This window comes from Mastomys coucha, unplaced genomic scaffold (assembly GCF_008632895.1).
Source record: "Mastomys coucha isolate ucsf_1 unplaced genomic scaffold, UCSF_Mcou_1 pScaffold5, whole genome shotgun sequence".
NCBI lineage: Eukaryota > Metazoa > Chordata > Mammalia > Rodentia > Muridae > Mastomys > Mastomys coucha.
The window spans coordinates 68,741,260-68,754,952 of NW_022196911.1; the positions used below are offsets into that span (position 1 = coordinate 68,741,260).

Genomic DNA, 13,693 nt, shown 5'->3' on the forward strand with positions numbered 1-13,693 from the left:
GCTCTGGACCCCAGCCCAGACAGACCGGAAGGAACCCAAGTCACTGGGCTGGCGGAGTTCCTGTGTGCTTGGTCCTGCTAGTCCCAGTTACTCCCAGTGTTGGGACAAATGTTGGTTCCTGCTCACTTCTGATCCTGGGTGTGTCAGAGCACCTGGGACTGGAGCTTCCTCTGGGTGTTGTGGGACTGGCTGTGGAGCTTGTGCCCAAGGTCTACTCTGTGATCCTGGGTGTGTCAGAGCGCCTCTTCCATTAAATCTTAATTACAAAAATTAAAATGGGCAGTTTAAATTGCCACAGTTTCAGTTTGCAGATTTGATTGTTTTTATGAAGTCTAATTTTTCTTGATTTAATCTTTATAGTCTTCAGAATTTCTACTTATATGTAATTTATCTATGGCCATAATACCCTGAATAGGTGCTGTTTAATTAAATGTATTCTTACATGTATTTATTTAGTGTATGTGTGCACATGCATGTACAAGCCACAACACATATGTAAAGGTCAGAGGACTATGTTCAGAAGTGTGTTTTTTCCTTCTACCATGTGGATCCCAGAGATCAAATTGTGGTTGTCATCCATGGTTATAAGCACCTTTATACTCTTAAGAGCCTGAACAAAATTCTTTTGGGGGTGGTATGGGCATTTTGGTTACATGAATGTCTGTGTACCATGTGTGTCTGATGCCCTTGGAGGCCAGAAAAAGGTGTCAGATAACCTGGAAGTGGAATTACAGATAGTTGTGAGCCACCATGTGGGTGCTGGAAATTGAACCCAGGTTCTCTAAAAGAATAATCAATGCTCTAAACTACAGAGCCATTTCTCCTGCCTTATGTAATATCATTTTAATCTATACATATTGCTGTGTGGTTTTATCACTTTCAGCTACTTTTATTTTGACTGAATCTGCAACAGTCTACATATCCATCCAGGTTCCTCATTTATAAAAGGAGGGTGATCATAATAATGCCAACTGGAGGCATCATTGTTAGGATTAAGCAGCTAATGAATGCAAGCACTTAGCTCAGTGCCTAGTGCCCAATAGGCATTTCATCATTATTCAAGGTTAGCACAAAGGGCCCTTCATGGTCTGCCTTTCCCTCCCCCACAGTCTCCAGACTCATCTCTTGTTTTCTTTTCTCTCTGTCCCAATGTCCTTCATGCTGTTTTTCTCCTATATGCCTTCATTCAAGCTTATTTTCACCCTCCTGACATTTCCCTCCCCAGACTGATCTTGCTCTATCTTTTGGCTCCTTCAAAAATGCAACTCAGCTTTCACTGTGTGTACAAAACATTTTTAATCTCCATGTCATCTAGTTACCCCCTTTGTCCAACTCCCCTCTCATCCCACCTTGACAACATTGTCTCTGTTGGTATCTACATCCCAGAATGTGCCAAGAAAGGGTGGTAGAATAAATATGTGCTCAGAGGAAGTGGATACCAAAAATAAGAAGAAAAAAAAAGAACCAGAACAATAAGTGAGATGAAGAGTCGGCAACACTTGTAGAAGCTGATTTATATGTCACATGTTAGCTATGATATTCAGCAGGAAGAGCATATTTCAATTACTCATTTTGTCAAGGCACAAAATAGATGTTGAATACACTGTTTATGGGGGGTGATATTGGCTTAGTGGGATTATCTTTGAATAAAAAATGTGTGTATGTGTGTGCACATGTGTGTGTATGCACTGGACACTCACTGAATCACTGACATTGATTGGTACATCTGTTTACATTTGTATCTGTGTAAATATTCCAGTTAATGCATTATTATGATTACTTTGTGTGTATGTGCTCATATCTGTGTGGACATTTGTGGAGACAAGCAGCTCATGCTAAGTATCTTCAATTACTCTCCACTTTACTTTTTGATATAGTCTCTGAGTCTTGAGCTAACTGATTTGGCTATATTGGCTGGCTGGCAAGTCCCAGGGAGCTGCTTGTCTCCCCTGCACTGGGATTGCAGCTGCACTCCATTGTGCCTGGTATCTTAATGGATGCCAGGGACTGAACTTAGGTCCCTACTTGTATGACGAGCACTTTACCAATTAAGCCACTGTTCAGCATCAATGTCAGTATTTTTGATAGATATACTGAATCCATAAATGTGGTTCCTTGGGGTCCAAATTATGGGATAAAAATGCTCCTCACATGGCTTCTGTGGCTTTAGAGAGGAGGGAAGGGGTATGAGGTTCCCGTGGGGACAGTAAGGGGAGGGAAACAGGGTCTTTTAAGGAGGCTCATGAGAGGGAAGGAATCTTGTCACTTGAGACATGGAAGAACTCCTTGAAAACATGTATTTGTGATTCGGAGTCTCCAGTTAGTTGGGGCCACATGGGCCACAGTGCTGACTGCCAAAGGCCAGACCATCATACCCCGGTGACTATGATTCTGGGTGATGGTGTTCTTTTAGAATGACAGTTGGGAGCTGCAAACCAAACTTTTCACCTAAAGAATAATGACTAGCTTCTTGAGGGGAGTGTTTCTTGATGTATTCATGTAGCACCTTTACATCCAGCATCCATTTCCTTTCACATCTCATCTGCAGAAAGATTATGAACTGCCTACAGTTATCATAGACATCACTAGAGTTTATGGAACGGACATTTAATACACTGTCATCAATTTACATGTCAGACTTAAAAACACCAATTCTGTACTATTAGTTTTTATTACTACTTATGTGTTACTTGAAAACATACATTCAGTCTGTCTCGCTATAGGCTAAGTTGCATGTAGCATGTATTTCAATGTTGTGTTCTAAATGTGAAAGTTAACAACATTAAGTTACCAGAATGTTATGTATAAAAGATAATGCAGAAACCAGAAACACACTTGCCTGCCTACTGTACATATATTTGAAAGACATCCATTAATTTATTCTTTCCTTTCAGAACCTGGACTGGATGCTTACAGCTTGAGGCATGGGGCCAGGTGCTGAGGAAAGGAGCTAGAGTAAGGCACTCTGGTCTTGGAGGTTTACAGAGTTTAGATGTTCGCAAGACTCCCATAGCTGTGAGCTTGCAGAGACTTTTAGTGCAAAGTGGAGCGGATGCTTTTTGCGCTGAGTGTTAGTTTTGTTGTCTTTGCAAATGCTTCTTTTTTTTCATAATATGCAGCTTCATTCACAAACACCGGGTACACGGTACAGTCTCCACCCAGTGGAATAACTTTTCCATCAAGAGACACAAACACAGGATCTCCAGGGTGCAATGGTTTCCAGTCTTGATCCTCTCAGGAGACATCAAAATACATACATTATGTTTGAGTTTTTCTCCTATTTTTAATTTATTCTGTCAGGCTGTAGATAACTAACATTGTCCATTTAAAAAGACATTCTTTATTAAAGAAAGATATAAAAGGGATGTATTGAGAAGCAGGTGAGTCTTCTAACACCAATGCTTCTGACCACAGGAGCCCTAGAACATCTGCTTTGCCGTGCTTGCCAAGCGTCTGGGAATTGGCTAAAATGGTTCTCTAGGCCTGGGCAGAGCCTTGGCCTCTGCATCCCAACCTTTCCCAGAAACATCAGCATCACCTGAGAGTATGTTAGAAAAGTAGAATTTTACTCCCTGTTGAGACCTACTGAATACCAATCTTCATGTGAATCAATTGCCTGACATTGAGAAGAGCTGCTCGCAGTACCCTTTCCCACCCTAGCTGTCCTTCAGAACCACCTGGGAAGGTAACAAACTCTTGCACCAGTGAGAGGAGCTGGCCTTACCTCAGAAACAAAATTAGAATCTTCCATCTCAGGGAGATAGGCTTAGTAGCTCTTCAAAAGTATTTACTGAGATAATGAACCTATTAATATCTCTTGCAGAAAACTGTGTGTGTGTGTGTGTATAGGCTACTGAAAACTGACTTCAGAGTACCATAGCTCTACCATTGAGCGAGATAAGGTCTCACTTGTTGCTCAGGCTGGCCCTGATCTCCCTGTGGCCAAGGAAGGCCTTTTAAATTTTGCTCCTCTTGCCTTAGTACCCTCATGGCTGGGATTACAGGCTTGTTCCATCAGACCTGGCTGAAGACATTCCTTATGGTCTAGCAACTCCAATGATCTTTCCTGACTTTTGGGACCTGGCACTGATCCAGTTGGTTACTGTCCTCAGCCAGTCTTCTCAGCCTCCCCAGGATTACTTTTGTACTTTGAATTTTTTATTTTGTTACTGATGAGAATACACATGAACAGTCCTTTGTTTGAGGCTGGGGTGGCACTGTCTGCTGGCCTTTGTTTCTTGGACTAACATCCTAGGAATTTCTTCCTCTCTACCACACCCTGTCTTTTAAAACCATTGCTCATTGGCTCCCTTCAGTTTCTATTCAGCTTCCGTGAAGCTATAGGCAGGATGCTCTATTGGTCTGAATTTGTGGGCTCTATTGGTCTGTTTTTATGAGTTTGCCTGATGGCTATTAGAGTCAGTAAGTATGAATCTGAATTGGATTAGTGGTTTTCAATGACTAATACTCAAGCCAATAATGTCAGATTATCTGAGATTCTTGGCACTGTTTTTTAGAAAGCACTCCTTTTTGAAGGGAAGTGGAGGGGGAGTGGATCCCAGCTCAGGGAGGAGGGAGAAAGCTGGGAGCGGTAGAGAGAGGGGAAACTGTGGTTGGTTTGGAGGTAGTGTGTGAGAGAGATCTCTATTTTCAATGAAAAAGAAAGCTCTGTCCCCTGTAATGTGTCCTCCTGGCTGAGAAGCCTTGCACTGCTAGCTTCCTAGGTCTCTCTCACTAGGAGCTCTGAGGTTCTACACTGGGAGTGGGTGTTGTAGTGTTTGGGACCTCGCTTCTTCCCTGCCTTTCCTTTGACTTCTCCTAATTCCTCTGAGAGCTTCTTCACTCTGATTAATCTTCTGATTAATCTATTGATTAAACCAGGGGGCACTGGAATTCCAAGGAGAGTCATGGGACAGTAGAAGGAATGTTCCAGAGAAACAAGTTCAGGGAAGTGTCAACCATGTGACCAGCTGTAAAGATCATTAGTAGGAGATCTGTCATGCATAGCTGTGCATCCATGGGACAGTTCTGATTTTTCTGTTCCTTTCATGTCGCTCCTTCCTTCTCCTCTCTCATCTTCTCTCTTTTGGACATAAGGTTTCCCATTATAGCCTAGGTTCCTCAAATCTGTAATCTTGCTTCATTAGCTTCCCAAATGTTATGATTATCAGCCTGTAACATCATGCCGTGCTCAATGGCTATTCTAATTTAAGAATAAAAGGGTTTAGAAATTAAAAGCTAGATTTCAGGTGTGGTGGCATACTACTATAATCCAAACTTTGTGAGGTTGAGGTAGGAGGATCAGGACGTTGAGCCAGCCTGGGCTACAGTGGAAAACACTATCTCAAAAACCAGCAAAACAAAACCAAAATTAGAAGCCCATGTATATGATTTTCCACACTCACTGCACATGGGTAGGAATTTTTTATACTAGAAGTTTTGTCTGGATGCCTCTCTCTCCTCATTATGAGGTTACAGTATCTGGCCATTATCATTTCTAGATAGTACACTGGACTTCAGTGTTTCCAGACTATCAGTCACATGAGACTATGGGCCACACTCACAGATGTATCCCTAGAGCCAGCACATGCCATATGTATTGAGGACTGAGATAAGGTATGCGTCCCTCTCTGCCACAGTTTGGGATGGGTATTGTCCCCACAGTACAGGTGTTAGAAGCTTGGTTCCTAGAGTGGTGCTATTAAGAAAAGATGTGGGTCTTTAGGAAATGGCTCCTTGTGAAAAACCTTTAGGTCACTGAGGAATTGAATGGGGCTGTGGTCCTGTCCTGCAGTCGATTTATGTTCTTGTTTGCATAGTTTGCTTTATCACATGCTCCTGCCGCAACTCCAGTACTGTGGTCACTTTTGGACTGGAACCTCCAGAATGGTGAGCAGAATACTGCTTTTCTCTTTATTAGTTGTTTGTATTTGGTATTTCATTATAGCAATGGAAAGTGGACTGATAGGATTCTTTAAATACTAGTAAGTTAATATGCACAAAATGCTGTTTGAATGGTCAAACTGTACCTCAAAGTAGAATACTATTATTTTCAGTATTTCAAAGAAACAAATGTTACCTGCAGATTAGGATGAATAATGGCAGACACATCTCCATTTTCATTCCTTGGAAAATCAACTTTCTCCATTATTTTATAGACATCAATAGAACAGGGAGGAAATTCTTTCCCTATAGAAAGAAGTGAGATGAGTTAATCACAGCTAACAAGGAATGTCCTAGAAAAAGGAAGCTGACATTTTAAGGAAGAAAGATCAACAGAAAGTGAAGAGTGCTGCAAACCGGTATGGGGCTCATAAACACTGAGAGGTGTGACGACACTGTGATTACTCCTATCAGTACACTTTCCACCAATCTGTGATAGACAGAGGCAGAAACAGAAGATCCACCTATCAGTGTTTTCTAGGACCATGAGTCATGATCACTGGGCTCTCTTCTCTTAGTTTTCCTAGCTGTGTATTCTTGAACAACAGGTTGGCCTTCCGCAGGGTGGAGTTCATTACCTGTCCAATGAAAGTTTGGATGAACTTATGGTAGAACTCTTCCTTCTGATATCCTGTGACTGGGTGTCTTCACAAAGATGGTCAGTGAGCTTGCTGCCTTCAACATAAGGGGTATTTGTCTTTTTTTTTTAAAGTGAATTTAAATGCACTTTATTTTTAGACAACCCACATGACATGTTTTTTCTTAAAAAAAAAAAAAATGCCTCCACTCCAAATAAATCACGGTCAAAATAAAAGTTCAAGATGACATCAGCCCCATTTGTCCTAAGTCCTGGTGTTGTGTGGATGGTAAGCAGCAGCCAATTATGGTGACAGGTGATAGATCCATTTTGTTAACATTTTTCCATCTCTAAGCCATCCTTAAAGAAAATCATGAATGGAGTCACACCATCTTCACGGTAGTCCAGGAGAGCAACCATACCATCTGGATTCATGTTTTCACCAATAAAAAACTGGTAGTTATTGAAATTAGCAAGGATGTGCTTAATTTGCTCTGCAGCTCCAGTCATAAAAGGCTTTACTCTTTCGGGTTTCTGTTCTTCAAGTTTGCCTTTGAGTGATTTCATGTAGTCTTTGATGTACTTTTTGTACGCCTCTTTTGTGAAGCTGGTTTCTTGTAAGTGATGATTCATGACAATGTCAACACCGGTGACTACTGTGCTTTCGGTACCTTCACCCTCGGGACCTTCAGCGGAAGCATTTCCACCGATGAGCGCGTCATCGATGGCACCCTCTGTTCTACTGACCATCTTGCCCTCCACCTCCAGGCACAGCCCGTCCGCGATCTCCCGGATCTTGTAAATGTCGGAGAAAAGCTCATCATGGCTGATGAGGTCCCGGTAGATAATCATGGTGACGGCTGGGGACAGTGGCGCTAGCCTGACAGCGGAGCGAGCTCGGTGCAGCCAGAGCAGCGCTCAGGGGGAGGGGGGAGCGGGCGGAAAAGCGGGGTATTTGTCTTAATCATGGACATTGCACATCTGACAACTCCTGAGAAGGGAGCTCTTTGGATGAAGGGAATCTGCCCAACAGTGGAGTTCAACCCCAAAGATGATGCAAAATTGAACAATCCAGTGCTGACTCATTCACAGATAGAGCATGTAATCTCCAAGCAAACACTGGAACCTGTGTCCAATGGAGGGTCTTAGAGTATGTTGTGGTTGGAGCCTAGAGGGAAGTCTTTCCTTAGAGAGGAATTGATATGGAGAGGTCTGTTGTTACTTCTAGCTGGCTTCTGCTGTGTAACACACTAACCTAGAATTTAGCAGCCTAAAGGATCTACCTCTACATTGAGCTTGTGATTCTGTGGGTTGGTGGCAGCTCCTCTGGTTTAGACTGGCTTTGGCTGTCTTGCTGACACATGCAAGGTGAGCTGGCAGGTCCTCTGGCTGCTCTGTGATATGGGATAGCCAAACTCTCATGTTTGGCATTTCATAGACTGCAGCTTTATCTGTGTGACTGTTATCTGAAGACCTTGAGATTTCCGTCCTGTAACCTTTCCTTACCTAGGAGGTCAGTACAGACAGAGTCACACAATGGCCAAGAGGGGCTCCCAAGAACAGTAAGGATTCGAGCTCAGAGTGCTAGTCTTTTTTTTTTTTTTCAAGCTTCTGGGCTATAAAAACTAATTACAATGCCAAGTTAGATTAAAGAAGAGGGAAGAGCTGTTTTGATAATGTAGAGGTAGAGAGGGGTGTTCTGTAGTTACTACCTCACATCCATATTAAAGGAAACACAGACTGTGGTTTGTAAGCCATGTGTGGAGGTTTAAATAAAAATAGTCCCAATAGGTTCATATATATGATTGCTTGGTAATTAGAGAGTGGCACTACTTGACAGGATTAAGAGGTGTGGCCTTGTTGGAAGAAATATGTCATTGGAGGTGGGCTTTGGGATTTCAGAAGCAAGCCAGGCCCAGCATCTCTCTCTCTTCTTGCTGCCGGCCAATCCAGATGTAGAACTGTCAGCTACCTCTCCAGCACTGGGTCTGCTGTATGTCACCATGTTTCCCACCACAATGATAATGGACTAAACCTCTGGATGTAAGCCAGCCACAATTAAATGCTCTTCTTTAAGAGCTGCCTTGGTCATGGCATCTCTTCACGGCATTATAATACTGACGAGGACACCTTGTCTTCTATCAGGCTTGTGGCCTTCTACCTGGATGTATCATTACTTACTACACTGTGGTTTCACACTTGGTATCTGAGGTTCTGTTGTGCAAATGTTCTGACCTTCTGAACACCAGCTCCACAAGACAGTACAGACTCGTCCTTAGATAAGGATGGTGAGAACTGATTTTCAGTTTTTATGACTTTTTGAAGGTCAAAGGACTTCCATTACAGAAGCTCTTTTGACTCCAAGAGGTGCATACTGAGGCCAAGGGACAACACCTGCCATAGACCTTGAGCTGCTCATTAGTTACATCATCAGAACTATGCATTCCTCAATGCAGCCTAATGCAATTATTTGCATAGGACATCTCTGAGATTTTTAAAGCTTTTTTTTTTAAATTTAAAAGCAAACTATTATGTAATTGTTACACTTAGTACAGTTTGATTTACTGAGTAATTGAGCAGATGTACACAGAAGATCTACTCAACAAACTCTTCACCGGTCACTATCCAGTTGTTAACTACAGACATAGTATATAAACACATCATTCTTGCTGACCATAACTAAAAGTTAGCCTGGCTTGGCCCTCTTCCCAGCAATCACTGTTACAGCTTAGTATGCTTTAATCTAGAGCTTTATATATATATTTATATATATGTATACACACACACACATACACATATATACATATATATGTATATATATATGAACACATACACTCTCTCTGGCAAGTGATAATAAATTCATTGTAAAGACAGGTTTACACTATGTAGCCCAGGTTGGTCTTGAACTCATTTACTTCCTACTTCAGTGCTTTCAATTACAGAATGCACTATCACACTTAACTTACTACTACTATTTTTAAAGCCAGTTTGTTTATTGTATGGTTTGGTCTGCTGTGTGTGTGCATGTGTGTGTGTGGCTGTGTGCACCCATATGCATACATGTGAAAGTCACAGCACGATGTTGAGCGTTGTCCTTTGTCACTCCCATCTTATTGTTTTGAGACAGGCTCTCTCACAGAACAGTCACAGCACCATGTTGAGCGTTGTCCTTTGTCACTCCCATCTTATTGCTCTGAGACAGGCTCTCTCACAGAACAGTCACAGCACCATGTTGAGCATTGTCCTTTGTCACTCCCATCTTATTGCTTTGAGACAGGCTCTCTCACAGAACAGTCACAGCACGATGTTGAGCATTGTCCTTTGTCACTCCGCATCTGATTGCTTTGAGACAGGCCACAGAACAGGAAGCTTGATACTTTGGCTAGGCTGGCTGGCCAGTGAGATCTCAGGAGTCTCTGGTTTCTGTCTCACAATGCTGCGGTTACAGGCATGTTCAACCATGCCTGGCTTTTTATGTGGTGTGAACATTCAAGTTAAGGTCCTTATGCCTGCAGATCAAGTGCTGGTACCCAGTGAGCCATTTTACTTGTTAAAAAATAACAGCTTGCTTTCAAAAAATTAACATTTTTGAAGACTTGCCCAATTTAGTTTAATTCTTCACAGCTGTTAAATATTTGGGTCATTTTCATTGTTTTATCATTGGAGATAAAGTTGCTCTGGGGCTGGAGAGATGGCTCAGTGGTTAAGAGCACTGACTGCTCTTCTGAAGGTCCTGAGTTCAAATCCCAGTAACCACATGGTGACTCACAACCACCCATAATGAGATCTGATGACCTCTTCTGGTGCATCTGAGGACAGCTACAGTGTACTTACATGTAATAAATAAATAAGTCTTTAAAAAAAAGCTGCTCTGATGAACTATACATTCCTCAATGCAGCCTAATGCAATTATTTGCATAGCACATCTCTGAGATTTTTAAAGCTTTTTTTTTTTTTTTATTTTAAAGCAAACTATTGTGTAATTGTTACACTTCTCAGTACAGCCAGCCCTTATGTAACACATTGGATGTGCATGTGGTTGTGCTTCTTTATGGCAGGAAGTTGCTGGGTCATGCGATTTGTATATTTTAAGGGTTTACTGAGGATGCAGAGGCTCAGTGGGTAAGAGTGCTTGCTGGGCAAGCATGAGGGCTTGAGCTTGAATCTTAGCATCCAAGTAAAAAGTCAGGTGTGGCCATGTGTGCCAGTAAACACTGAAAGGAAGGAACCAGAAAGATTGTCTCAGTCTGTGACAGTTCAGTGAGAGAGCCTGTCCTAAAGGAACAAGGTGGAGAGTGCTAGAGCAGGATCTAGGTCCTCACATGGCCTGGTGCACACACCAGGTCAAACACACATGTATGACACACATAGTCATAAATCATATACATATTTCTCCCATATAACAATAGATGAGTAAAATTTAAAAAGAATGTAAAACAGAATATAAAAAAGAATATAAGATTAAAAAATATAAAATTATCCCCTAAAGGATCTTTACCAAATAACATGTTCAGCAGAAAGTAATGAGCCTATTTTCTTTTCCTATAGCTTTGCCAAAATTTGATATCACAACTATAATTAGGTTTGAATATTTTCTTAATCTAATGAATGAAGTTTGTCACTTGAATTTGCACTCCCTGGATTACCCATGATCCTGAACATCTTATGCTTATTGGACACTTGAACTTTCTGATCTTTTCTATATTCTTAGCTAGCATATGCTAGCCATTCACAATGATGGGTTTTATTTTCAAGTGTGTATGTAATATAATTTGATTATCTTGATCCTCCGTTGTTCTCTACTGTCCCTTCCCACTCCCTGGTCATCCTTTTCTGCTCTTTCTACTTTCACATCTTTCTTATAATGCACTAAGTTTCCTTAGGGTTGCATATAGGAGCAAGGTCAGGGATAATTTACAGAAGCATGGACAATTTATGAGTGGCTACACCACTCAAGAAAATGTCTTTCCCTCCCGAGTATCCATTAACCTTCTAGATCCTCACACAGCAGGGTGAGCCTCATCTGTCTTTGCTGTTTAAAATAGAAATTAATTGGAAAAGGAAATGACTTTATTTGGGAGATTTATTTGACAGCTACCTTTCTTGAATGTGTCTATTTGTCATTCCCTGAGGAACTGTTGAAGTAAAAAGGCAATCTCCAAAAAATCATCTAGAAACTGACTGTGGCACACATCTGTAATGCCAACCCTCAGGAGACTGAAGCAGGAGCACTAAGAGTTCAAGTCCTGCCTGGGATATGGAGTGAGAGCCTGGAGAAAGTGAGTGAGTGTATGGGATGGAAGAGAGGGAGGAAGAGACAGAGATAGAAAGAGCTCGCTAAGATCACAAACGTGACAAGTATGACCTGGATGATATTACTATTTCAATTTTAAGTGGTTAAGTTTTGCACAGACAGCCCCCACCCATAGTTAAGCCGTGCATATAAACACAGGAGACAACTGCCACCACTACTCACCTTCATTGAAACGCTGTATAAAATCAAGAGCATGTTTTATCATTCTTCTCATTTGGTCCAAAATATCAGCTCTCAGGACGCCATGAGGCTGAGGACCAACTTCTATACCTATGTACAGAGGAGATACAATCACTTTTACATACATAATAGAATATTTGAGAAAATTAAGCATAAAAATATAAAGATCTAGATCCCAGTGTGGTATGACTGTTTAACATCGTGAAAAATAGCAATGTCAGTGTAAATACAGAATGTGGAAATCCACAGAGCTGTGCTCAACTAAGAACTACCTTTTTCTTTTGTATTTCCTCAGTATTGTGAAAACATGAAAAATTTATTACCTAGGTAAAGATGGAGTGTGAGTGAGGCTGACAAGAAGTAGGTAGCCACAGGAGAAGCTATCATAGACTCCAGTCACCTTATCAGGAAGGAGTATGTCTGTGTAGTCAGAAGTCTAGTTAACTAAGCTTTGGGTTTAGTTCACATGGCATTTCAGTGACATTCTTGCCTTTATTTTAATAGTATATATATATCTTACTAATAAGATGGTGCAATGTTCTTCATTTTCTATGAAATTATATCCATTTATTCTAACCCAGTAAGTCTATGCATCATGTCTTTCCAGTGGTTGCTTAGGCATCCATTCTCATTCTATCAAATACCCCTCGTGTAAACCACCTACCTAGCCTCTTTTTCCTGTACGACTTCTCACAAATGCATCCCTTCAACCACCACCTTCTTTATTCTTTAAACTATTTGCAATTTGTAATATTGTATATCCTCATTCCATTCCACAAGTCATAAATTCCTTTACCCTCATCTTAATTTTACTCATTTCTACTATTTACCAACCTATTAAAACTTACTATATATATATTTTGAATTATGAAACTTTATTGTGTCCACATTGACCCTTTAAAGGTGTGTGTGGGAATGAAGATGAGATGATTTCATATTATGGAATATAAATGACACACATAAAGAACTAGAGAATGCCACACACTGTTAGCACCTGACCCTAATATAGCCAGATGAACACCACATGGCTCTGCATTATGAAAAGCTGTTATGAAATACAGTTGTACATTATTAACTGTCCTTCCAAGACTAGAATCACCTGACAATGGTCTTCCTTTGCCAACATAGTCTTTTCTATTCAACCAAAACATGCATCTTGTTAGTGAATAAGGAGCTGAAGGGGATTGCAGCCCCATAAGAACAGCAACACTATCAACTAACTGGACCTCTCAGAGCTTCTAGGGACTAAACTACCAACCAAAGAGGATACATGGGCTGGTCCATGGTTCCCACTACATATGTGGAAGGGGAGGCACTTCGTTCTATGGAGGCTTGATGCCCCAGAGAAGGGGGATGCTAGAGGGGTGAGGTGGGTGTGAGTGGGTAGGTGGGTGAGCACCCTCTTAGAGGCCAAGGGGAGGGTGATGGGGTGTGGGGTTCGTGGAGGGGAGACTGGGAAGGGGAACCAGGAAGGGGGGCTGCATTTGAAATGTACAACAAGAAATTCATAATAAAAAATAGTTAAAAAAGAATTCTCTTGGACTGTATATTTTTAAATTATCTTCATGTAAAAAATTTGTTGTGCTTAGTTTCCTTCCTTCCTTCCTTCCTTCCTTCCTACCTTCCTTCCTTCCTTCCTACCTTCCTTCCTTCCCTCCTTTCTCTCTCTCTTCTTTCTT

The 13,693-nt window shown here is 41.3% G+C and overlaps 2 protein-coding genes across 7 annotated transcripts in view; both read right to left on the minus strand.

The window, feature by feature from the left end:
- Positions 1 to 13,693, minus strand: part of Aspa (aspartoacylase) — a 38,165-nt gene that overhangs the window by 9,744 nt on the left and 14,728 nt on the right. For 4 of the 6 annotated variants that reach the window (XM_031351247.1, XM_031351249.1, XM_031351248.1 and 1 more), the window contains 3 exons: positions 11,997 to 12,104; positions 6,080 to 6,189; positions 2,587 to 3,231 (listed from right to left, as the gene is read on the minus strand). In XM_031351247.1, the coding sequence (XP_031207107.1) occupies positions 3,034 to 3,231; positions 6,080 to 6,189; positions 11,997 to 12,104 (416 nt within the window). In that variant the 3' untranslated portion in view covers positions 2,587 to 3,033. Of the gene's footprint in view, positions 1 to 2,586; positions 3,232 to 3,320; positions 3,539 to 6,079; positions 6,190 to 11,996; positions 12,105 to 13,693 lie in introns of those variants that run through there. The other 2 variants (XM_031351251.1, XM_031351252.1) reach the window with 2 other exon arrangements.
- On the minus strand, positions 6,656 to 7,463 carry LOC116077029 (translationally-controlled tumor protein). Its single transcript, XM_031351253.1, has one exon. The coding sequence runs from the start codon at positions 7,370 to 7,372 to the stop codon at positions 6,854 to 6,856; it is 519 nt and encodes a 172-aa protein (XP_031207113.1). The 5' UTR covers positions 7,373 to 7,463; the 3' UTR covers positions 6,656 to 6,853.